This window comes from Urocampus carinirostris, chromosome 7 (assembly GCF_059441175.1).
Source record: "Urocampus carinirostris isolate Australia breed hairy pipefish chromosome 7, RoL_Ucar_1.0, whole genome shotgun sequence".
In the NCBI taxonomy this organism is placed as follows: Eukaryota; Metazoa; Chordata; class Actinopteri; order Syngnathiformes; family Syngnathidae; genus Urocampus; species Urocampus carinirostris.
Window position 1 is genome coordinate 5,482,923 of NC_142355.1, and position 25,658 is coordinate 5,508,580.

Genomic DNA, 25,658 nt, shown 5'->3' on the forward strand with positions numbered 1-25,658 from the left:
CATTGACCTGGGACTAAGGCTGGATGTCGCCTTTTTGATGAATACTAGTAAATGTTATTTCATATATTTTCATTGAATTACTGTATTGTAACGATGCACTATTCTTTTTCATTAACATTGCGCTATTAACAGGTTTGGGTAGGGTTACTTTAACTTGATTACTTTCAATTACTCCAATACCAAATATGCTAATAAAAGACAAAAGAAACTAAATATGAATAAAATGACTAAATTTTGTGCAGGCTTGGGGAGTAACGGAATACATGGAAGGGCAAAAATGATGTTGGCAAGCTGTTTGGATTTGTTTTCATTTTGTTTCTGTCGCATTTTATGTTAGTTTTGCCGGAGATCAAAGCCAGGAGAGGAAGCTTACCACGTGTTGTGAGTCATCATTTTATTCATATTTGGTTTCTTTTGTCTTTTATTAGCATATTTGGTATTGGAGTAATCCAAAAGTAATTGAAAGTAATCAAGTTAAAGTAACCCTACCCAACCCTGGCTATTCACTATTATTATAATAGCACTGCAAATATTTTTGATGCCCTTTATCTAAGTCTTGCCTCTTTTCCTCTTTAAAGTCTTTAATACGTGTACCCTGGAGTGCCATGTCCAATTTATTTTCATACTAAAGTTCACAACGTTGATATCAATGACAATAAAGACATTTTAAATTTAATTCAACAAGTATTTCAGGCGGAACCCTTAGCTGCACGACTTTAATCTGGGGATATGTAATCCTGTGCAGTCCTTTGAGACATTTTTGTGATTAAGGGCTATATAAATAAATTTGACTTGGCTTGACTTGATTAATCTCCTAACCGTGTTACCAAAATAGTTCAGTATAAGCATGTATTCCTATAAAATAAAATGCCATAAGAAGTGATGCAATAGGATACTGACGTTACTAAGACTAACCCCTTCAAAAAATAATTGATGCAATGTGGGTTTGTTTTATGTTTTTTTTCCAAATAAACCTTACATGCAATAAAAATAACAAATTGCTGTGTCGTCGCTGAAATAAATACAACATTCCAATAGCTTTCTATGACTTTTTCAATTGCATCAGCCAAGCATATTATGTATATTTCCCGACTGGCTGGGTAAAGAGTGATACCTAATGTAACCAATAGAAATCGTCGTTTGATGACACGCCTGTCCATTCGGACCAATTGGCTCTCAGCTTCCTTAACTTGGGCGTGTCCCTAAACCGTAGTGTTCCTTCTGGAAGAGCGCACCGGCGTGGACTCATAGACAGCAGTGTGTTTGGTGTCCATAAAAACGACCAATTTTCGACCTTAGCGGATCATGTGAGTACTTACAATCTCTCCAGTGGCTTATGAAACCAGTAACGTAAATTTGACATTCATTAAGCCCGCTTTGAAGTGTTAGCGTCAGCCTGTAATGGGCTAGCCGGCGTGGCTAACAATATGCTAGCTTGCGTCTCCTTGTTAAATTGGTGCCACTGTCCAGCAGCTATCAGCTGTGCGGCTTTTAATGCGGAACAACACTGTGTGCTTTAAAATAAGAGTATAATTCTTAAATGTCTCGTGCAAGAAGAACCTAAAATATCTTAAGTTGGTTTTATGTGTATCTACTGCAGTGCGAGTTACTAAGGGGGGAAGTCATTAGTTTCAGTTACTTCACTTAAAAAGTAATTGCGTTACCCCCTAAAACTGCCTATAAATAGACATATCACAAAATAAATCAAAGCCAACCTGTGGAAGTTGTGACCCATTGTATTTTGCAATCTTGAGAGTTTGTAAACAAACACACGCGAGACACTGCATATCCATTTTGTTTTAAAACCATTCAGATTTTCCTTCTTTAATAAAGAGTACTGTCTAAGATGTTTTCTTTTGGTGTATTGGCACGGTGTAATACAAAAATGATTTTCCAAATATAAAGACCAAAATTCAGCACTCTTTTACCGAAACCGAGCTCACGTTTGGCCTATTGATTTTGTTGTGTCTGTATAAGTCAGAATTCCCCCCCTCTTATGTGCTGCCTACCATTTGCTACTGTTGAAACATAACCAAATTATAAGCTGATTTCCTGATTTCAGTATTTTATTTTATAGTTGTAAATATGGCTTGGATGTAAGTATTTGCTGTAGAGAGAATATTACTCGTCCTCGTACTCTGTGCCTGAGACAGCGCCACTGTAACTGTATTCAATTCTATCTTGTAGGTACTGTATATTTACACACCTATCCTTGCAATAGTATTGAGTGTTATATTACTGGTGGAATGAAGGTTTAACTATACTTTGTGAGCAAAGGAGGAACTGTCTTAGAGCCTATTGCATTGTAAATCAATATCTGCTGCAACCTCAGTGGAGATGTTTAAATCTAAGCCTAAAACACACTTCTAGTCTATAGCATATGAATAACCTATACTTTTCTTGGACAATATCTCTGTATTATTTGTGATTGCAACATCCTTTGCTGTCTGGTAATCCTGAAAGGGGGATGCCACATGTGCGGTCCCTTCTCAAGGTTTCTTCATTTTCCTCATGTTGAGGTTTTTGAGTTTTTCCTTGCCCTCATGTTGGTTCCAGATCAGGGGATGGTGTAATAATAGTCTGAAAAAATAGTCTGTGTAATAACCTGTGAAGCCCTTTGAGACTCTTTGTGATTAAGGGCTATACAAATAAAAATGACTTGACTTGACTTGCCTTTCAAAAGTAGCAAAGTACCTTACTGTGTTGTGACAATAGTTTAATTACAAAAGGTTGATAACTCATTACAGTATTCATTACCAAGAGAAATAATCGTGTTACTCTCAACACTGATCTACTGTTATCTACAGCTTATGTATTGGTTGCACATGTTGCCTGTTTTAACTGTCAACAACACCTATGTATTTCAGTTTTCTTTGTAACTGGCTTGTTTTCCACAGACGCAGAAGATTCCATCTATTACCCTCAGTGAATTTTCACCTGTTGTGGTTGTCAGCCGTTGTGAAGTATAGTAGTTAGGAGTGAGACCTAGTTCCCCAGGCTTAGAAGTCTGTCTTCCCTTGCTGCTCAGGCCCCAGAGTATATAGTCTTCCTCGCGAAACGTGTCTCGGACTTCCTTTTTATTATGGAGAGCACACGCAATACATTTCTGACAGTTCCCTGGGTGTGGTTTTGCTTTACGGTTAATGGTATTGGGGCGGCCATGTTTTTCAAATGTACAGTATTACTTTGAACTGAAGAACCTTAAATGCGTAGAAACAAGAAGGAAAATTAGTCAAGTCATGTTAATTTTTATAGCCCTGAATCACAAGAAGTCTCAAAGGGCTGCACAGACTATTTGGCACACCCCCCTGATCTAAAACCTACATGAGGGCAAGGAAAAACTTATGAAAAAACCTTGACGGGACCTCACATGCGGTAATCCCCCTTCCAGGATGACCAGGCTGCAATAGGTTTTGCATGGGCATCAACAAACAATACACGTATATCACCTTCAACGAAAAAAAAATGGCTAAAATGTCTGCTCCCTCTAGATAAGGCTCATGTTATATGAAATCAATACTAAGTTCTTGGCTTACAAGTGTTTTTAAAAAAATGCAAGTTTATTTGATGGTTTATGAATGTTTGCCTATTATTTAAATTGCATATATATATATATATATATATATACATACATCTTCATATTGGAAGTTTTCTTTCCACTGGAATGTGCTAAATAATACACACTGTCCCCTAAGACAGGGGTGTCTAAACGTTTTAGAAAGCTGTCCAGATTTGGTAAGCTGAAAATATGTGAGGGCTGACTATTTATTGTCATTCTTTGAACAGTCTTTAAAAAATTTCCCTCCGTGAAAGGTTTGCAGTGCCTTGGTGATCTGTGTCACAACCTTGTTGCTCGCTTTTGTAGCATTTTCATTTGACTTTCAGGGTCTCGTGAAAAAGTGCTGCTGTGGTGTTAAAATAGCTTCCAGTTGCTTCACCTTTCACAGCGTTTGTTTCCAGTAAACATATTCTTTAAAAACAGCCACAATCTCTTGGCAAATTATGCAAACGCAGTTGTTTCAGATTTCGGTAAAAAAAACAATCCTATTTAGTTGGGGCGACAGTAGCTCTTAAGCCACCGCTACCCAAGGTGGCTCTTTAGTCTTTAGTCTTTAGTTTTTAGCTTTAGTGGCTCGTTACATTGAAAATCAATTCATTCATTAAATCGGACTCAGAGGAAAGTCAGAAAAGTGCACGGAAAAGCTGATCACCAGCAGGTGCTGCCTGGATTTTTTTTTAACGCGCCCGGGAAATTACTGGCTAATAACTCTTGAGCCCCCACTACCAAAGGTGGGCTTGTCACCAACGCCAGATTGATTAGGCAAGGGAAGGCGGGGCAAGTTTATTTGTATAGCACAATTCATACACAAGGCAATTCAAAGTGCTTTACAGAAATGGCCAAAGAGAAAAACACACAATTACAGTTAAACATAGAAGAAAATACATTGAAAATTTTAAATGTGGTTTTTAAAATGCATTAAAACCACAGATAAAACATAAACTCAATTAATTAAAATTAAGTAAAAGTGAAGAGTGCAGATAGAACCCTTTTCAGTTGTATGCAGAGTTGAACAGAGCTGTTTTCACCCTGACACTGTCAGACGCCTGTCTGACGTCATCAGGAAGACTATTCCTGAGTTTAGCTGCATGGAACTGAAACGCAGCTTCACCCTGTTAAGTCCTGGCTCTGGGCACCAGCAGAAGGCCTGTCCCTGGGGTACTCAGGTTCCGAGATGGTTCATATTGGACCAACATGTCACAGATGTACTTTGGTGCCAGACCATGAAGAGACTTATACACCAGCAGAGCTGTTTTAAAGTCTATTCTCTGAGCGACAGGAAGCCAGTGCAGAGACCTGAGCACAGGACTAATGTGGTTACCCATGAGACGGATGACTTGGAGCTACAACTCATGGAAAACTGCTACATTTGTGACTTGTATTTTGATCATCACAAATACCTTGCAAGTCGCTGTTACCTGGCGTTAGCATGTAGCTTGCCAGCAGCTCCCTGAATAGCTTTCTTACACTGAAGGGGTACCCCTCCGATTTAGTTGTACTTTTGTTTAATGACAATGAAGACTATTTATTCAACTGCAATTTTGTTTTTATTTCTATCGGTATTGTTACAGTCGTATACTTTCAGTCTGGAAGGACATCAACTTGAAATATTATTGCATGTCACTATCTTTAGGTTCTCCCCAAAGAAAATACTTGTAAAATCGAAAATCGCTTGGAAATTGCACTACAGATCTGAAAATTCGCCATCCGTTTTGAGCAATGGCTAATTGAAGCTTTCCCAAGTTGGGTTCAAATGACTCTGCCAAGTTCTAAACCTTCAAAATGACTCTTTTGTAAGTCTATATGTGTAACTAATAGTTGAACAGGTGTGACTATGAGCTATTCCAAACCTTCTCAAGTATGTGTAGCATAACTAGATTCCAGACTAATTGTTAGAAAAGTGCCAAGGGCATATAGTGTATGCAGATGCAAAAAAAGCATAAATACATCATTGGATTGCCTGAGCACAGACAAAGCCAAAACACATTGATGCCATTAATTCTGTGATGAAAAAAATCCAGAATGTGAACAAATGTTTTACAGAAGTATTTGCATGTTGATGTAATCAGGATATATTTGGTTTTCTTCCAGAAAGGTGATTTGAGATGGATTCTTCCCTGAGTGCTGCTCAAATTCGCCAGAAGTTCATAGACTTTTTCAAACGCTATGAGCACCAATACGTACATTCTTCATCCACCATCCCTTTGGACGACCCCACGCTGCTGTTTGCCAATGCGGGCATGAACCAGGTGAACCGCTCAAGCCTCGTCACAAACATGGCTTTCTGCCAGTGCTGTTTTAAGTGGCATACTTGAAATATGTGTCTTGCCACTTTTAGTTCAAGCCCATCTTCCTCAACACGATTGATCCATCCCACCCCATGGCAAGGCTACGTCGTGCAGCCAACACACAAAAGTGTATTCGTGCAGGAGGAAAACACAATGACCTGGACGATGTGGGCAAGGACGTTTACCACCACACATTTTTCGAGATGTTGGGATCCTGGTCCTTTGGTGACTACTTCAAGGTAGGACTCATTTGACATGAAATATTATATTCAATGGCAATACAATAAGTATAGGCAGCAAAAACCCATTTTAGCACAAGTCATATTCTTATTGTTTGATTCTAAACCGGACTGGTTGGCATGTCCGCTTCACAGTTTCGGCGTCGTATGTTCAAATCCAGCCACCAGCCTACCCATGTGGAGTTTGCATGTTCTTCCCGTGTATTAGTGTTTTTCTTCCAGGCACTCGTTTCCATCCCGTGTCCCAAAACATGCATGGCAGGTTGATTAGTTGGTCCAAATTGTCCCTAGGTATGGGTGAGCTTTTGAAAGGTCCGTATTCCCTGCGTGGCTGGCAATCAGTCCGGGATGTGTCCTGCCCCCTTGTTGAAGTATGCAGGGGTAGGCACTCTAACACAGGGGTCGGGAACCTTTTTGACTTAAAGAGCCATAAAAGCAAAATATATTAATTTTATTTTGGGAAAGAGCCACACCATATATTATGACACAAATTTACTAAATTGCTAAACCCGCGCTCCAGACAAAAGCTTAGTCTTCGGCACATTTATTTTTGATGATTTGATAAAAATTAGGAAAAGAGAATAATGGCTCATGTCCCAAAATCAACAAACATACCACTTTAAACCTGTCTCTTTCTTGCAATTACTCAAGATGAGTTAAACTTATTTTGACCCTTTTTTTTCATACATATTGGTTTCAAAACTAGATGCAAGCAGTTATTTTGTAAAAACGTCACAACATTCTGCAAACAGGGAGCCTGATGTGCTTACCTTTGGCGCAGACGGCGTAGGGCGAGAGATGGGAGGGAGTGCTTGCACTTTTTGCACAGCTCCACCCATCCCTCCCACTCACCCGATCAAATAACTTTAAATTCTCTTCCGGTGTTTTGGCGTATTTACAGTTTGTTCTGTGGATTTCATCATAAGGTATCTGAACACAGATTATATAGTGAGGTTTTATATAAAAGATTCTTTAGCGTTGTACAGCCAAAACGAGGTGTTTTTTTTTTTTGGGGGGGGGTGTAAATTTTTTTTGACTGTAAATTGTAGTGAAAAACGTGCCCTATATATTCTGTGAAGTACTGCTCTAAATTCAGCTTTGGTTTGGCTTTGCGTGTATCTGAACAGGATTAATGGCTCAAGCTTTGAACGAGATGGAGAAAATTTGCATGCAATCAAATTTGTCTCCGAGCCACAGGTACTCATAGAAAGAGCCATATATGGCTCGTGAGCCATAGGTTCCCGACCCCTGCACTAACATTTCCACAACCTTTTGTGAGGACAAGCACTTTGAAAATGAATGAATAATTGTTGACCTGGTTTGCCTTTCATATTTGACTTAAATAAACTCAGGGGAGAAAGTTTAAACTAAAAGCACCTCTTATCTCATTGTGCTTTGTTTTTGTGTTTCTTGAACACGGCACGCTGCAGCATCTGGCCTGCAAGATGGCTCTGGAGCTACTGACCGAGGAGTTTGGCATTTCAATCGAGCGCCTTTATGTCACCTACTTTGGAGGCAATGATGAGGCAGGTCTGGAGGCCGATTTGGAGTGCAAAGAAATCTGGATGTCTCTTGGGTGAGTTATGTTACTGGCCTATACTGAATGTTGCATCATTGATGTTTGTCTCTTCCCTAGGTGAAAAATGTCTGTACATGCACTACTGCATCTAAGTTGTTAAGAGTTTGTCAGCTGCACCAATATTTATTTTCGTTTTCTGGGGGATTCTGGAGGTCTTTTTTTAACTCAAATGCAAATAGTCAAAACTTTGTTTTTCTTTCCGCACAAAAAACTAGCAATCTTGAATCGTCATGTGACCCTAAAAATAATTCAGGGCATCTATTAAAACGGTTTCACGTGTGCGCTTGACAGCAAACTCTTAGCAAAAAAGGATCCGTGAACTGATAATGATTTATTATACAGGACCAAGCTGATTTTTTTTTTTCAAGACTCAACAGAACGTTTGCAGGTATTTCGAGTTGAGACGATTTGAGTGATTCGTCAAGTAGCATTTTAATATAATTTTTAGGATATTTTTAATACTTTGAGATAAAATATTTGAGATTTGTTAAACTATGCAATAATCAGCAGTATAAGTAAATCCAGAATGTATGTCTTTGTTTATTTGAATGACAAGAAAATATCTCACAATATTACCATTTTCGCACAGTCCCTGTATTCTTTTTTTTTTTTTGTTAGAATAATTCTTGAAAAAAACTCTGCTCTTGCCTGAGTGTTGTTCCATTATTTTTTCAAAAATTCACAATTGTCTTAAATGGGTCAAAATAAAATCCAGGAATTTCTATGACTTATATCATTTATTCAGATGAGTTTAATTGGATAATATACCCTGGACAAACAAAGAAGAAAAAAAAGGCTCCCGCCACCAGTGGTAGAAAAGTGTTCCCATTCCAAATGGGTTTAAACATCTTATTGAAAAACAAAAATGCTCTGACGGTAATGAATAATGACATATTTTTTTCCCTCTAATTTCTTTGTCAGAATGGAGGAAGCTCGCATCTTGCCAGGCAGCATGAAAGATAACTTTTGGGAGATGGGCGATACTGGTCCCTGTGGTCCTTGCAGTGAGATTCACTACGACCGCATTGGTGGGAGAGACGCCTCCCACCTGGTGAACATGGACGACCCCAACGTGCTGGAGGTGTGGAACCTCGTTTTTATCCAGTTTAACAGGTAATGCACAGACATACATAAATCTACTTGAACCGCAAGTCTGCCTCCGAGGCACATCTGGGAGTTTTGTACTCTTTCTTTCAGGGAATCCGAGACGGTGCTCAAACCACTACCAAAGAAAAGCATCGACACGGGGATGGGTCTGGAGCGCTTGGTGTCAGTGCTGCAGAACAAGATGTCCAACTATGACACTGACCTCTTCATTCCATACTTTGAAGCTATTCAGAAGGTAGGTATACATTCAAAATTCAGCGTTCTTAATATTTTCTATTACTTTGAATAAAGTGTAGTTGCTCATTAGTCAATTTGCACATAAGGAGGAATGAGGTGGAGGTCATAATGGGAGCTCTACCAAGCTTTTACCAACAATCCATTTTCTCGGAAATTCGTGTGTCCCTCTGTCCCCCATGATTGTGGTACCCGCTTTCTGTAGTTTGGCAGATTTAATTTGTACTCACTTGCTTTTGTGTGTGACATTGAATCAATTCGTCCCCGAATTTGATTGTCTCTCACTAAGCTATGCAAGAAAAGTTTAGTTTACTATTATTTGTTTTTTGAAACTATGCAAGTGTATCTCATTCTGTTGCCGTATCATCTGTTTCCGTCTCTCGCTTTCTTGCTACTACTCACTGTCCTGTCTATTAACTGCTGAAATGCTCCCTAAAATATGTGTCTATAAAAAGGAGAAAGACTCCTCAATGCAGCAGCTATAAGGGATTTATTTGTTGTGGAGGATAAGGCTTCATAGATTCATTGATTGACATCTTTTTTACACACTTAAATGCATTTTTCTTTGTCAAGAGAACTAAATAATATTTAAAATCAACAACTAATTATCTGCTAGTCAGACTTTTATCATTTTATTGAATGCCTTTTAGCCAGTCAGTGCAAAATAAATGGTTTTGTTTTTGTGATATCGGTGTCTCCATTTCGGCCAAGGGTTTCATAGTTTTGGTTTGAAACCAAAACTTGTCAAAATGGTGCATCCCTACTTGTTGTGCTAAATTAAATTCTAAGGTAGGGTTGTTTCATATTTGAACTGATTTTAAAAAGCATGGGACCTGAAGTCAACAATGACAAATTGTATATTCAGGGAACTGGTGCTCGGCCATACACTGGTAAGGTCGGGGCCGAGGATGTTGATGGCGTCGACATGGCCTACCGTGTGCTGGCTGATCACGCTCGGACCATCACCATTTCCCTCTCCGACGGGGGGCGGCCTGACAACACTGGAAGAGGGTACGCGTTTATAGGTCTTGATTTATGTTTTGGAACTTGCGGGCCGTGCATAAAATTTCATTTGTGTTCTCCCTTCCATTCAGGTACGTTTTGAGGCGAATCCTGCGTCGTGCTGTACGTTACTCCCATGAGAAGTTGGGTGCTCAAAAAGGCTTTTTTGCTACACTGGTGGACGTGGTGGTCAAATCCCTGGTGAGATTTTTTTTTCTCTGGTATCAGCTCAGTGGTGTTGTAAATGTCTGCACGCGGTTAAACACTTTTTTTTAAAGCATACAACAAATAAGATTGACTTTGTACATTATTTTCAGCTACAACAGCTTTTTTTCATTGGTCGATATTAATGTTTTGTTCTACCTTCATCACGTGGATTTTTTGCTTCTTTTTTTTACTATTTTCACCATCCCCATTTTTCAGGGTGAAGCATTTCCTGAACTGAACAAAGACCCAGAAATTGTGAAAGACATCATAAATGACGAGGAGGCGCAGTTCCTCAAAACTCTCAGCAGGGGCCGACGCATCCTTGATAGGAAGATCATGAGTATGGGAGACAGTAAAATCATCCCAGGTGAGACATACAAGACTCTCAGTAAATTAGAGTATTGTGGTGAAGTTATTTTTCAATTAAATTAATAGAACAAAAAGGTTAGGTATTCAGGACTTGTTACAAATCAACTGAAATTGTGGATCCTTTTATTTTGATATTACTGATTATGGCTCATAGCATACTAGTACTCTTTTTCATTATATTGTAATATTTTGAGGTTGGGATATTTGAATTTTTGTCACAACCAGCAGTATTGAAGCAATACGACTTTAAATGATTTGTAATGAATCCAGAATGTATGATGTGTTTTTAATTGTATTATGGAAAATACCTTTATAACAGTATTCTTGTAAATGGTGCAAAGCGTATTTGTCCGACTTGATGGATGTGTGCGCGCATTGGTGATCACGGATAATTTTGACCAAAAAAGCCATCTCTGACTTTGTACCCAGGTGACACAGCATGGCTCTTGTATGACACTTATGGTTTCCCACTGGATTTAACCTCCTTAATCGCTGAAGAAAAAGGCATGGTGGTAGACTTGGCTTCTTTTGAGGAGGAGAAGAAAGCTGCACAGGTGGGACAGATTAGAGGGGTGGCCCAAAATGTTTTGCTAATGCAGAAATTAATTTCTGCTACTGTTGGATCCAGTTATTTTCTCATTTCACCTCTGAATAAATTAAAAAAAATTCACAATATAACGTATTTTCTGCACTACAAGGTGCACCGGACTATAAGGTGCTACAGTGGGAACGTCAACAAAACAGCTGGACAGTTCTGTCAAACTTGTTAACATTCGACGGCTGGCAAAGTAGCAAATACGTGTCTCAGACACGTATGGACACCGTGTCTGTACGATGTCACCAATCACTCAAATGTGTCATTTATATCTGAAGGAACTAGTGCCACAATTTAAAACAAGAACTAATTTCCCCATATGGCTCCATTACAACGGTTTCCAAGGGGCACCCTGATTAAAAATGTTGTGCTGATAAGATAAAAAATGCCTTATCCCATGTCATTTACAAACCTAGTGTATGCAGGTAAAAAGTTAATAAGACTGTTTTTGTGTTTGAATTCTGCACATTATATTGTGCGTGTGTGCAAATGTGTAGTTGAAGTCCCAAGGAAAGGGCGCAGGAGACGTGGACCACATCATGTTGGACATCTATGCCATCGAAGAGCTGAGGAACAAGAATATACCAGCCACTGATGATTCTCCCAAATACAAATACACCTCTGATGAAAATGGCAACTATGGTATTGATCCACAGAAAAGCAACACGAACCACAATTTTGCGCTTTTCTCTGCCATGAACTCATTCTATTGATGTGCTCTCAGAGTTCCAACAGGCCTCTGCAACTGTGCTGGCCCTGCGCTACGACCGCGCCTTCTGCAACGAAGTGACCACGGGTCAGAAATGCGGCGTTCTCTTGGATAAGACGTCTTTTTACGCTGAGCAGGGCGGGCAGACATTCGACGAAGGATACTTGCTTCGAGAGAACGACAACACAGAGGATGTAAGTCCGCTAAAATGTTATGTATTTACCAGACTTTTACCTGTTCCGAAGTTTTAGTTGTTCCCAGCCTGAAATCGATAATTGGGTAAAAAAATAAAACGACACAAGTCGCAAAAATGTAAACTGTAGATTTATTTCTGTATCTGCAAAATAAATACTTGCATGTTTTTTTTCCCCTGGATTTCTTTTAATGTTACAGGAGAAATTGAAAAATTGTCTTTCAAAGTCCTTAATAAGTTCCTGAATTCGCCTGACAAAAAGCTGTAGGAAATCTGTATTTAAGACTACATTTGCTATCTTGTGGCTTTATTTTGAATTCGGAAGAAAGGACAAAATACTACTGGTGTGTACCAAATCATTTGTCTAAAGTAGGAAAAGAATTGATCTCTCCAGATATGGCAACAGGATACTGAAGTAAAATATATGGTACAGTAATTGCTTGGTTTTTACGGGGGTTGTGTTCCAAAAAGGTTCCACGATAGTCATAACCTCTAAAGTAAAACCCGAAATTTGTCAAATTCATTTTATACATTATACTGTACTGCCAAGTTAAAAAAAAAAAATCTGTTTTTTTTGCTTTATTGCACTACTGTATTAAGGACTTGATTCACTTCAGATACTTTTTCACCATAATTTGCATGACAAAAATAACCTTGCTACTATATTGCAATAGTGATTGAATATGAAATATTATTGGTTGACCAACTTAAGCATTTCTGCAGATAAAGCAGCTTTTTATGGGGACCTGATTCAGGCAAAATTCCCATTTTGGCCCAAAAAGTGAATTATGTACTTATTTTATTAGTGTGACAATATTTAATCCTTATATTTCTGCCAGTTTGGCAGGCCGTATTAGAAAAAAGAAAAACATAAGTTCTAACTGTTTCAAAACTATCCACTTTACTTCAGATTATATTTTGTCACAATCATGGGGACGTAATGGAAAACTGCTTTTACCTTTTTTTTTTGCGTGTCGAGATCTTTGTTGGCGATAGAAAACATGTTCCTCTGCCTTTTCCGCCTGGCCAGACCCGGCCCAAAGCATTTACTTGACATGATGGCTTTTGAGGAAACTTGAAATTGAAAAAGATTTTTGCGTACGTCATGTTGGTTCATCAAGTTGATTCATGTACGTGTACATCTTAGATACAACGTTATTGACACGCAGGCAGTAAAGTGGCAAAGTGACTGCTCAGCCAATCAGAATACATACCACGATGCACGATGAAATCCCGCAAAGTAGCGAAACTGCAAAAAGTAAACCGCGATACAGCAAGGAATTACTGATAAGATTATCTGCTTTCAGTATACAGGCGCTGCCCAACTTACAAACGAGATGGGTTCCGGACGATCGTTCGTAAATTGAATTTGTTCATGTGTTGCTTCAGTGCTATATTTTGTATGTTTGAGGTTTATACAAGTATGTGTAAGGCTTGTATAAGTAACCTGTATTGTTTTGAAACTGAAAAATGAACGTTTGATAAAATAATATGCCCTATATTGTTACAAAGCAGGCTGAATGACAAAGCATAGTACTGAAAAACAAAGCTACACATTAGGCGTTGATATTCTGTGATCTGTGAAGCCCTTTGAAACTCCTTGTGATTAAGGGCTAGACAAATTAAAATGACTTGAGTATAAAGATAAATAAAGTTAAGTTTAACTTACTTTTGGACGTGTTAGGCAACTCGTCCTCCGTGGTAAAAAGTGGACAAATAAAAAGCGATCCCACCATTTTCTCAACCGCATCAAGCTTTCTTATTCCACTTTTATTTCAAATAGAAACATCTACCATCGTCTTTACACTTAACACCAAGCATATCGAATGACAACAAACAATAAAAATGTCAAGGTTCTTAGCGCGCTAGAGATAAAGTGCAGCGTGATTAGACACAAACTAGGAAGTAGAAGCCGGATTTCTTCTTGTCAACAGAAAGAAGCACTACAGTACTGTCCTCTACTCGGAAAAAGTTGCACACAATACAAAATCTAACTTTGCATCAATGTCCGGATATTTTTCATCATCCCTAAAAAAAATTATCATATCCACGGTTTTGCCTAAGTCAAATGGTCAAAGTAGGGGAGCGTCTGTATCAATGTTGTTACTGTCACTTAATTTTTGTTGTCTTGGGATTTCTTGAAATGGAGATTTGTTTTTTGTTATATTTTTGAAAAGTTATTGTAGGTTTGAACTGTTTTTTTTATTGCATACAAAATATGTGACTTGTGTTTTGTAGAGAATGGAGTTTTCCGTGAAGAACACACAAGTTAGAGGAGGTTACGTTCTACACGTGGGCACCATTTATGGAACATTAAAGGTTGGAGACCGTGTCACACTTCACGTGGACGAGGTGAGCTCATAAGTTACTCGGAAAAATCCTTGCTGCTCTTAACGTGCTCTTTTGCTTATCTGCTTTCTCCAGGCACGTCGTCGGCCTATCATGAGCAACCACACTGCCACACACATTCTAAACTTTGCTTTAAGAGGAGTTTTGGGCGAAGCAGACCAAAGGGGCTCCTTGGTGGCATCAGATCGACTTCGCTTTGACTTTACAGCTAAAGGTGCACTAAGCACTGGGGAGGTCCGTCGTACTGAGGAGATTGCTTGCGCTATGATAAGGGATGCGAAGGTCAATGGAGATTATACTTTTTGTACTTCTTTTTTTTTTTTTTTTAAATTACACTTTATGCTGACACTTTTTCCTGTACTTTCCTTCAGCCGGTTTATGCTATGGAAGCCTCCCTAGCAGAAGCTAAAGCCATTCAGGGTCTGCGTGCTGTTTTTGACGAAACGTACCCAGATCCTGTTAGGGTTGTTTCCATCGGCATTCCCGTGCAGGACCTGTTGGATGACCCCAACAGTGTAGCTGGTTCTCTCACATCTATTGAGTTTTGTGGCGGAACGTGAGTGTATTTCTATTCATTTTTTTCATCTCCTCCTGATCCCTCTATCATAGCGTGTTAACAACTGTCCTGTTTCCCATTATTATGCACAGCCATCTGCAGAATTCTTCTCATGCTGCGCCTTTTGTCATCGTGTCAGAGGAGGCCATCGCCAAGGGCATCCGTCGTATTGTTGCTGTGACAGGGAGCGAGGCCCAGAAGGTCGGTACCCACATGCAAACCTTTTACAGAGTAGTTGTCATTGTAGTTCTTGGAGGACTTTATGAGTGCACTAGGAATTGATAACATTGATTATTAAAATGGTTGGCAACGAATTTCAAGGTCAATTCATTGGGTTGCAAGATACATGCGCCACTCAGAACGTTATATTAATCAATCGTATAAGTGAGACTGGGAGGTCGGTGGTTCGCGCCCCGGCCAAGTCATTCCTAAGACTTAAAAAGTGGTCGGCGGCGCCCTCTGTTGGCTGCGGCTGCATCGGCTCGCTACAACGGGTCAGGTGCAATCGACATTTCGTTCTGTGTACATTGTTACACAGAATGACAATACAAGGAAATTATTATTATTATTATTATTATTATTATTAAGTGTCTAATTTACCTGTGATGTTGCGAGTACATGCTTGTACCATTTTAATCCACCAGAGGGGGACTTTAGACCACGGTTTATTGTGCAATGTCTTCTTGGTCCAGCGACGAATCTATTAATTGCATTTTCGTCCGGCAGAGGGCACTTTGAGATAGTACTTTGATGCATGAATGAATAGCCGTTATTGTCGTTATACAAGTATAACAAGTTGGAGGGTTTCTCTTCTCAGTACAAGTATATTGTAAAGGCGAACTTGTGCAAAAGTGTAAAAACACTAAATGTCCACGAGGTCCTCTTGATCCAATAAAATACTCGCGTTTCCATCTGATGTTTACACTGTGTAAAAAGTATCTTGCATAGCGTATTTTCCGGATTATAAGTCGCAGAATTTTTTTTTTCTCCATGGTTTAGCCGGGTATGCAACTTATACTCCAGTGAAACAATATGAAATCATGAACACATTATTATATCACTGAGTTTTAAATTTATATTACTGGTACTGTAAATCACTTCACATGTTATTTTCTCACTAAACCGCAAGAGGACGCTCTAACCTGGGCTGATAATTTCAACCTTGACCGCAGCGTATAAGCGGGAGGAGGAAGTGGGTGCTTGTCTACCTACAGGACACCAATGATGAAGATTTGATTGAACTCAGTGATTTTGATTGAAGATGGTAGTTTAGTAAGTATGTTTTTTATGCAAGAGTTACAGAAATAAACCTTAATATGTTCCGTCGTTACTGAAAAGTGTGTGCAAGATATGCACAATAGGATACATGTAACGTTAGTATTCCGTGTTCTCCATTTTATTTCAATTTTAAATTGCCTTTAAAGATGACAGGTATGCTAATGGTGTTGGAATTTCGCAAATAAATTACCCCCAAAAATCCGACTCATACATTTTTTTTCTTCTTAATTATCCATTTTTGGGCTGTTGTGACTTGTACTCCGGAGAGACTTAGTCCGATATTTGCAGATGTTTAGCACACATTATTATTTATTTTTGTTTATTGTTTAGTTATTGGAAAAACATATGTATTTTTGAAGATTCCTTTTTTTCTGTCTAAAAATGCAAAATGTGTTAAAAATGTGTTATGTTTTAAATACGATTAATCGATTATTCAAATTATCGTTGGTTGCTCCACTAGTTGACTTCATTTCCTTCTGCTGGCATTCAAAATACCTTTTTCTCCAGAGCAAGTATTTTTGCAATTGCTCAGTGCACTGATAACAACCACCATTTACCTGTATTTTCAAGGTTTAGTCATGTGACCTTTGCAAAATGTTTGGCCTTCTAGAGAACTTAAAACAATTTTGCTTCCTATAACGCATTCCACAAAAGCATTTCATACAAAGTAGAAGTATGCTTGGAGCATAACCTGAGGCGGTCCGTAACAACCTCATATATAATTATAATAGTAGTTACACAATCTATACAGAGCTGCAAATTGCAAAAAAATAGACCTTTCAAGTTAATTTCGGCCACGAGCACACACGGTGCCTTGCAAGTGTGTTAAAAGAAGGGCTGCAATCATTAGTCGACGTTGTCGACAAAAATCAATAATAAAAGTAGTCGGCAATGATTTCTATTGTCGCCAGACACATCTTTCCAACACTGGAGGCATCTTACATGATTATAATCTCCGCTGAGTGTTGCTAATGCACATTTGCACCTGTCTTGAGCATTAACGTACAGAAATCAAGTATGCTTATTAAAACTCTTAATGATTTTGGGAGAATTCTAGCAAATGAAAAGACTACTTGCAAAGTTTGCAAAATCCTGGCCTTGTTGATGCACTGACATTTAGAGACAAAGCACCTTCGACAGTTCAATAAGATGGAGTCCGACTCACCTCTGTAAGATTCAAATAATATTTCAGCCAATACGGTTTTGATGACGTGCATTTAACATTTGATATGCATATATTTCACTACAAAAGAGAGCTTGAGCTTCATGCCAGCCTGATCTGACAAAAGTATTCGAAATTAAATGCAACCAGTCTGAAGAACAAACGTCAGTTGTCAAAACGTTAAAAACGACAAACATCTGTTGTTAAAACCGTCTTGATTTCAAACGTTTGAAAATCATTAGGCACTTAAGTTGCATACTTTGCAGTTGATCACTGAATGTACTTGACTAAATGCACATATTCTGTTTAATTAAATTAGATAGATAGATAGATAGATGGGTACTTTATTCATCCCCGCAGGGAAATTCACATTTCTGCTAATCTTTCCAATATTTGTGTACTACTTGACAAATAATATATGTTCACGCCCCTTGTCAAAAGCACCATTTATTGACTGTTGAAATTTCATGTCTGTTTTAATGCGATACCTCAAGTGGATATGCCTTTTTTATAGAGATGAATTCCACCTTCTGATCTACTGTTTATGATCAGTTTTTGCTGTGGACCATAGATGATGCATGCCAACATTTGCTGTTTTTTTTAGCTGGTTACATGTGACAGGCAGGGTTGGGTAGGGTTACTTTAATTTGATTACTTTCAATTGGAAATAAACTAAATTTGAATAAAATGATGACTCACAACACGTGGTAATCTTTCTCTCCTGGCTTTGATCTCTTTAATCTCCGGCAAAACTAACATAAAATGCGACAGAAACAAAATGAAAATAAATCCAAACAGCATGCCAACATCATTTTTGCCCTTCCATGTATTCCGTTACTCCCCAAGCCTGCACAAAATTTAGTCATTTTATTCATATTTAGTTTCTTTTGTCTTTTATTAGCATCTTTTGTATTGGAGTAATTCAAAAGTAATTGAAAGTAATCAAGTTAAAGTAACCCTACCCAACCCTGGTGACAGGCCAGACAATCTGTATAGACTGATTATATCTAGCTTGTCAATGACTTTTAATAAGCCATTCCAATCAAAAAAAAAAAATCACGGCAATGGATTGCAAGAGTAGTCGGTGTTAAAAAGTAACATTATCTAGGTTTGACTGTTTACTTGAATCACCAGGCTCAAAGGAAAGCAGACACACTGGACCAAAATCTGAGCGCCCTGGCAGACAAAGTCAAACTGCAAACTGTTCCGAATAAAGATATCCAAAAAGAGATTGCGGATATGACAGAGGTATGATTTTGCAGCTTCAAGACTGACATTTTCACATTTTGAGGAAATTATTGCAGTACAGCTATGACTGCATGACTGCTCAAGTCTTAATGGTTTTCAAGTATGGAGCGGCAACCAGTTGGGTAAATGAATTGTGAACCTTGTCTGCAGTCCATTGGCACCGCAGTGATCTCCCAATGGCGGAAGGATGAGATGAGGGAGACCCTGAAGGGCTTGAAGAAGACCATGGACGACCTTGATCGTTCCTACAAGGCGGACATCCAGAAGCGAGTTCTAGAGAAAACTAAGGAGGTGATCGAGACTAGCCCCAATCAACCGCTGCTGGTGATGGCCATGGAAACCGGGGCTTCAGCCAAGGTCAGGTTTTTATCTCTTGTATCGTTAAGTCTTAAAGTGGGAATTTTGTCGACTGAAATGTGAAAACCTATTAAAGTGTAATCTAGAAAGTTCAACCTCTTAAAGTTATTCTCATTCAAGCTCTTAAAAACGTTCAAAAGTCTTGAATTTGATAACCATGAATTAAGACATTGAAAACGTCTGGTACCCTGTCCCGTCTTCTCTACGGTGGCGGCTCGCCAGTTGCCTCGGCGCCTGGGTCGGTCTGTACCCTTCCTCGACCCCAACGAAGTCTTACTCACGGCCGCTTCAGTCCCACTCTTCGTCCAGGCCTGGCCGCAGTTGGGTGTCAGTCCCCCATCTATGCCTTTGCGGCTGGGTGGTGTCGGGGTCCATCACGACTCGGCGTCGGGCGCCCGGTCCATCATGACTCTGCGCCGACAGCTGTGCCAGAATAAGTGCGAGATTGGTCTTAAATTTCTTTGGTTGTTGTCTCTAAAAGGTCCTAAAAAGTTTTGCATTTAAATGGAAAAACCCTGGGGGCCCGTCATCGGTATCTGTTTTTTGATTTTATTTTTATTAAATATGCTAGTTAGTTGTGACTTTGAGATCTCAGCAATGACAATCGAGCTTCTTTCTACAATACTGGTTCTGCATTGCACCTCACTACACACCGCAAGATAGCCTGATTTTCCTTTCCATTACAGAATAGAAAATGGGAATGGGCAGGACTCTTCACCTTTGTTTTGGTTCTACCAATCACTCCATCCATCCAACCATATTCAGGCCTTCCTCTTAATACATTTCCCACCACTTCTGCACTACATACTCATTTAGTCAAATGGTCTTTATGCATTTTTTCCATATGTCCAAATCATCTGAAATTTTTTCATCAACCTTTTCGGTAATCTCACCACACCAGTTATTCTCCTTACTTCTTCATTCCTTGACCAATCCAGTCGTGTCACTCAACACATACTATGCAAACATCTCATTTCCAAGGCATTTAACCTATTAAGCTCATTTATCCTCAAACCCCACACCTCTGAGTCATACATCACTGTTGGCACCACCACACCTTCATACAACCCAGGCTTTCTATCCATTTGCAGATCTTAACATTTGAACAATCCATTCAGAACACGCATTGCCTCGCACCCTACACCCACCATCTTCTTCACATCCTCCTCCAAACTTCCACCTGCGGACACAAATATACCCACCTCCTGCAATTGTACACCATTCAACAAATCGGTAATTCAACCTCTTTACCACTTCTTGAACACCTCAATACCATACTCTTGTCTGCTTTCACAAAGTTTCCTTCTCTTACACACTCTATCAAACTCAACTACCAAAGAACTCAGTCCTGCTGCAGAGTCAGTCACCAAAGCATCTGCAAAGGGCTGAGTTGCATGCAACCCACCTTCACATACTATAACTCCTCTCCCTGCTTTCACACACACCTCAAACACAACTCCATCTAAGTCACAAGACTGTTTTGGGGGATGCGCCTTACAGTGTGGAAGAGTTGGTGCTAACGCATGATGGAATAGAGCAGTGTTGATTACAAAAATGATCCTGTGTGACTCTTTGACTGCTGCTGGCTTTTGTCATCTCCTAGAATTAAAAAAAAATGCTTAAACTGTCCTCATTTGATCTGACAGTAAACCAGCCAAATAATAGGCGGGAACTTAATACGCAATACCCACTTTTACCTGCCAATCATGAGACAATGCTGCTCGGTGGCATTTTCCAGCGTAGCGGAACCTCGTCAGAGTTGGTCCCATGACAGCCATGCACAGTCAAGTCATTTTTATTTGTATAGCCCTTAATCACAAAGAGTCTCAAAGGGCTGCACAGGTTATTGCACAGACTATTATTACACCATCCCCTGATCTGAAACCGACATGAGTGCAAGGAAAAACTCTAAAACCTCAACATGAGGAAAATGAAGAAACCTTGAGAAGGGGACCGCACATGTGGTAATCCCCCTTTCAGGATGACCAGGCTGCAATGGATGTTGCAATAAAAAATAATACACAGATATTGTCAACATAAAATATAGGTTATTCATATGCTATCGAGTAGAAGTGAGTTTTAAGCTTAGATTAAACATTTCCACTGAGGTTGTAGAGTTCGAATCTCAGGGGGAAGAGCATTCCACAGCACCGGTGGACGGATGGAGAACGTTCTCTGTTCTGAAATTAACTCGCCAATGCTCGGTCATTGTAATTTTCGTGCAAAATTATATTATTTTTTTAGTGGTTGAATTGAGTATTTAACCCTACTTCCAAAAAATAACCTGATAATAACATAGTAGCAACATAATACGATCCCAAAACTGGCGGCGCCCTGTTCGGCTGCGGCTGCATCGGCTTGCAACGTTTTTTTTACACGTCGGCCATAAGATCCAGTCTTCGACTCAGTTTTGATGGCGCACAAAGTCGGCTCGAACTGCAGATTAAGATACGATCGCAGTTTTTTTTGCTGGATATGCGATCATCCAGACATCAAGCGCTCGGTGTTTATTAGCCACAGACTGCTATGTCAACAAGATCCAGCGGCCTACAAAGCAGCGAAGCAGAGTGGCAAGACAGCGGCGTGACCGCCGAACGAGGACATCAAGCGCTCGGTGCTACGACCACTCGACATCAAGCGCTCGGTGCTACGACCACTCGGGAGTGTTTATTAGCCACGGACTGCTATGTCAACAAGACCCAGCGGCCTACAAAGCAGCGAAGCAGAGTGGCAAGACAGCGGCGTGACGAGGAAGCGGGCCGGGCTAACAGCTAGGCTAACCCCTCTAACATCCATTTTGCTCTCCAACGTTCGCTCTCTGGACAATAAACTGGACCATTTAACAACTGGAAGTGGCATCGAACCGCGAGATGACGAACTGCTGCGCTAAAATTCTGACGAAGACATGGTTAATCTTATCTATCCCGGCTGACGTTCAAAGAACCTGTGCGGGTCAGATGTATCGACATTTCGTTCTGTATACACGTGTACACGAATGACAATAAAGTAAATCTGAATCTGTATGTAACTTCTTACATGCCCACATTTCTTGTGTAAATATTGTGTAAATTATAACCTTATCTTCTTTGTTTCTTTATCTTCTTTGTTTTCTTTTATCCTCACTGTTAAATGGAAACTGGAGTTCGATGTCCAATTTTGTTGTCACACTATGTTGAACCCATTTTGTAACAATGACAATAAAGGTATATATTATTCTATAATAACATTTTTTTAAATTTTTATTAAAGACATGCTTATCAAACTGGGGGCCTTTTTGCGCTAATTAGTAACAAAAAGTTTGTATCAGCTTGAATAAGGTTAAAGACCCCTGGACAAGAGGCTATAGAAGACTTAATAGACTCTCACTCTTGCAGGCTCTCAACGAGTGCATGAAGGTGCTGAAGGCCAACTCCCCTCAGACTGCTGCCATGCTCTTCGCTGTGGATCCTGAAGCCGGAAAAGTCATCTGCCTGTGTGAAGTTCCTCAGGTGAGACACATTCTAGTTTATGTGCATTATTACTGGTTGGTTACTAACGGGCTGTGAGTCGTTTGATACCAGGCTGCACAGAAAGAAAAGACAAATTATTCTGGTGCTTTAAATCCTTGAAGTATTGAATTTTAATATTGTGTTTTCAAGGCTTTAATAGTGCTTGATCTTTGGGTGAAGTGCTTGAAATTGTACCCATGTTTCTATACAAGCTTAAAAACACTGGCCTAAAGTGGCTTCGCTTTGCCATTTCATTTCTTTCCTGGTGATGAAAACCAGCTACGTTTGTATGGCTTTGTCCTATGAAGCGTCATCACCCCCCTACGGGTCGTGCCCAAAAAGTCAGGTGCATGCTACACCTAAACGGAAATAAAATGTGCATCAGTGCAAGCATACCTGTCAACCTGTACGTTTTTGCCGTACAAAGTACGTTTATTATGCATTCAAAGACGTGTACGACGTACGAGAAAATCTGTACGGAAAAACGCAAATTTGTCAATGATGGGTACCATCCGGTATACACCGACGATCACGAAACGGCAAATCAAGTCAAAGGAGTTGCCGCGGTAGCCTCTATCTCGGTATCATTTTTTCGGTGCAAACGAAGCAAGCGGTTTGATGCTACCTTGAACGTCCAAGCGACTTCATTTTGGAACCTTTTTTTAGAATAAACCTCATTCATGTCGAGCAACTCAGGATCTCACAACAAAACGTTAATTAACAATATATATGATATAACGAAACCCATGTACAATATAACATGTTAAACTACATAAATAAACACGTTTGAAAAAAAATATGGTGTAAGATTATTTTGTAAGGGAAAATACAACATTTTGTAAGGGCATGGAGCCCTTGAGCTTGACAGGTACTGCACATTATGTATTAATTATGGACATTTATTATTGGCCATGCAAAAGTTGTCTTGATAAATGCACATGCAAGATTAAAAATTGTATATGTAAATGCAGATGTATTTGTAGTTCTGCAAAATACATGTTTCAAACTGAATTTCTTCTTTTAATGGTATTGGGGAAAAAAAGAGAAATTGTCCTTGAAGTCCTTTAAGTGCTTGAATTTGGCCATGAAAAAGCTGTACAAACCGCGATCATCGAACACGGCACAGAAGGCAGCACAAATCGAATCAGGATTGCGCAAGGCACTTCCTTCTCTCTCGCTCAGTGCAGTCTACACCGAAAGTGAATTTGACAATATGCTTATCGTTTGCAGTAATTTGTGACATTTTTACAAAAGAACTTTGCATGCACATTATTTTGAAACCGTTATTGAGGACAAATTTCATGGAAAAGAATTGCCTCGACACTCTTAAGGTGGAAGACAAATTGTTAATGGCATATTTACATTGATTTGGGACACAGGATTTGGCATTATTATCATTTCATACATTTGATTAAATCATCAAACACACACAGTAAAATAAAATGTGCAGAATAAATAGCTTTTGTCTAGAGAGCGTGTTTGGCAGTTTTTTTCAATTTTGTCTGAAAATATATGATGTGGCTCTCTCGATTTCTTTTTAAAACATTTTTTGCTTTTATGGCTCTTTCTGACCCCTGCTATAAATTATATATTTTTAACTCCACAGGATAAAGCCAACCTTGGATTGAAGGCAAACCAGTGGGTCCAAGAGTTGTGTCCATTGATGGACGGGAAAGGAGGTGGAAAGGACATGTCCGCACAGGCTGCCGGCCGCAACACCGAGTGCCTGCAGGAGGCGCTACAGATGGCTAAGCAGTTTGCAACTCTCAAGCTGGGGGAGAATTAGGATCAGGGCTCTGAATGGAAAAGCCTTGGATGCGTCGTACGATATAAATGCGGTGACGAAAAGATTGAAAGAAGGAATCATCAACAGCTTTTTTTTTTTCTATGACCACTGTCGAGGGTGAGTTAGTTTTATTAACCTCACTTAAAATATACCTCTGTGGAAATAACACTCATCTGAAATAAGTTGAATGCAGAATCTCACATTCAGAAGGACATAGCAGGCAGTGTTGAGGGCTTGTGATCCCATTTGCATGCAAGGGATAAGAAAGCAACTTGGCATCACTGGGTAGTGCTAAAATGTTTCCATTCGCAACGTTAGACTCAATCATTACTCTTGTAGACATAAACAAAGAGCACTTAACCTTTTTAACATATTTTTCCAAATTAACCAACACTTTTAGAACTTTGTGTCCCTCGTCTCAACTTTGGACCTCTCATCATGTTTAAGCATAAGCTATTAAGGGGAACTGTAACTGCATTACTCATGCATAATTAAGTCATTATGTTACATGTAAACCGTTTAATCTGCAAGATAACGTTTTGTTTTATGTAATAGATCATTTTTATTGCTCAATTGGTTTCGGGCACAAGCAGCCTGTTGCAATTTGGTAATCATTTGTTTATTATTTTTGGGATACTGTAACAACCATGCCAGCAATCTTTTTTTTATTGTCTCAGTGCATCGAAGCTGTTCTATGGACAAGAAATGGGAATATGCAATTTGGGTTTTGAATAAATAGTTCGTCCTGCCTTTGACACTCGTCTGTGATTTTTTTTCTCGTTGACTTATTTTTGAGCAGGAAAACAACATGTTGCTGTTTTTATTTTTTTAAGAGTAAAATCTAGAGGCAAATGGGGCCTCTGACAGCATTTTCTTGGCTACCCTATCAGTCAGACTGCAAGATGATTTGGCCAGCCCAAACCCAGAGGTAATGGTTGACATTTTTGGCCCGACCTGATTTTTAGGCCAGGCTAGGATTTAAGATCTTACCTCTAATTCTTGGGTACCTTTTTTTTTTAAAAAAAATGGGTTGGTGACCATTTCTGGTTTGAGTTAGAGTCCTGCATGCTTTTGATGCACCTTCACTCTTCTTTCGCACAGCTCTTGTCGAACTGTGATCGAGCTAATATTTCCAAACAACTGAATTTGTAGGCTGGGTCTGTCCAGCCATGTTGTGGTTCAGGGGTGTTAAACCCATTTGCTCGAGGGCCACACGGTAGAAAATAACATTCTCACTGGGACGCACAAGTAAATTAACAGCATAAAAAATGTGCCTAAGCTGTAGACTTGGACTTTTCAGAGGCTCCCATGAATCAAGCATGTAAGATTAGACCTAAATCCATTTCAGGTTTT

At 39.4% G+C, this 25,658-nt stretch overlaps 1 protein-coding gene across 1 annotated transcript; it reads left to right on the top strand.

Moving 5' to 3' along the window:
* Positions 1–1,168: 1,168 nt before the first annotated feature.
* Positions 1,169–25,060, top strand: LOC148362170 (alanine--tRNA ligase, cytoplasmic-like). The gene is made up of 20 exons (XM_088339584.1): positions 1,169–1,307; positions 5,651–5,808; positions 5,898–6,086; positions 7,517–7,662; positions 8,587–8,778; positions 8,863–9,007; positions 9,872–10,017; positions 10,101–10,209; positions 10,432–10,582; positions 11,014–11,138; positions 11,677–11,821; positions 11,904–12,082; positions 14,320–14,433; positions 14,506–14,712; positions 14,802–14,986; positions 15,079–15,187; positions 18,561–18,674; positions 18,825–19,031; positions 22,406–22,519; positions 24,126–25,060. The coding sequence occupies exons 2-20, from the start codon at positions 5,665–5,667 to the stop codon at positions 24,303–24,305; spliced, it is 2,901 nt and encodes a 966-aa protein (XP_088195710.1). The 5' UTR covers positions 1,169–1,307; positions 5,651–5,664; the 3' UTR covers positions 24,306–25,060.
* Positions 25,061–25,658: the final 598 nt, after the last annotated feature.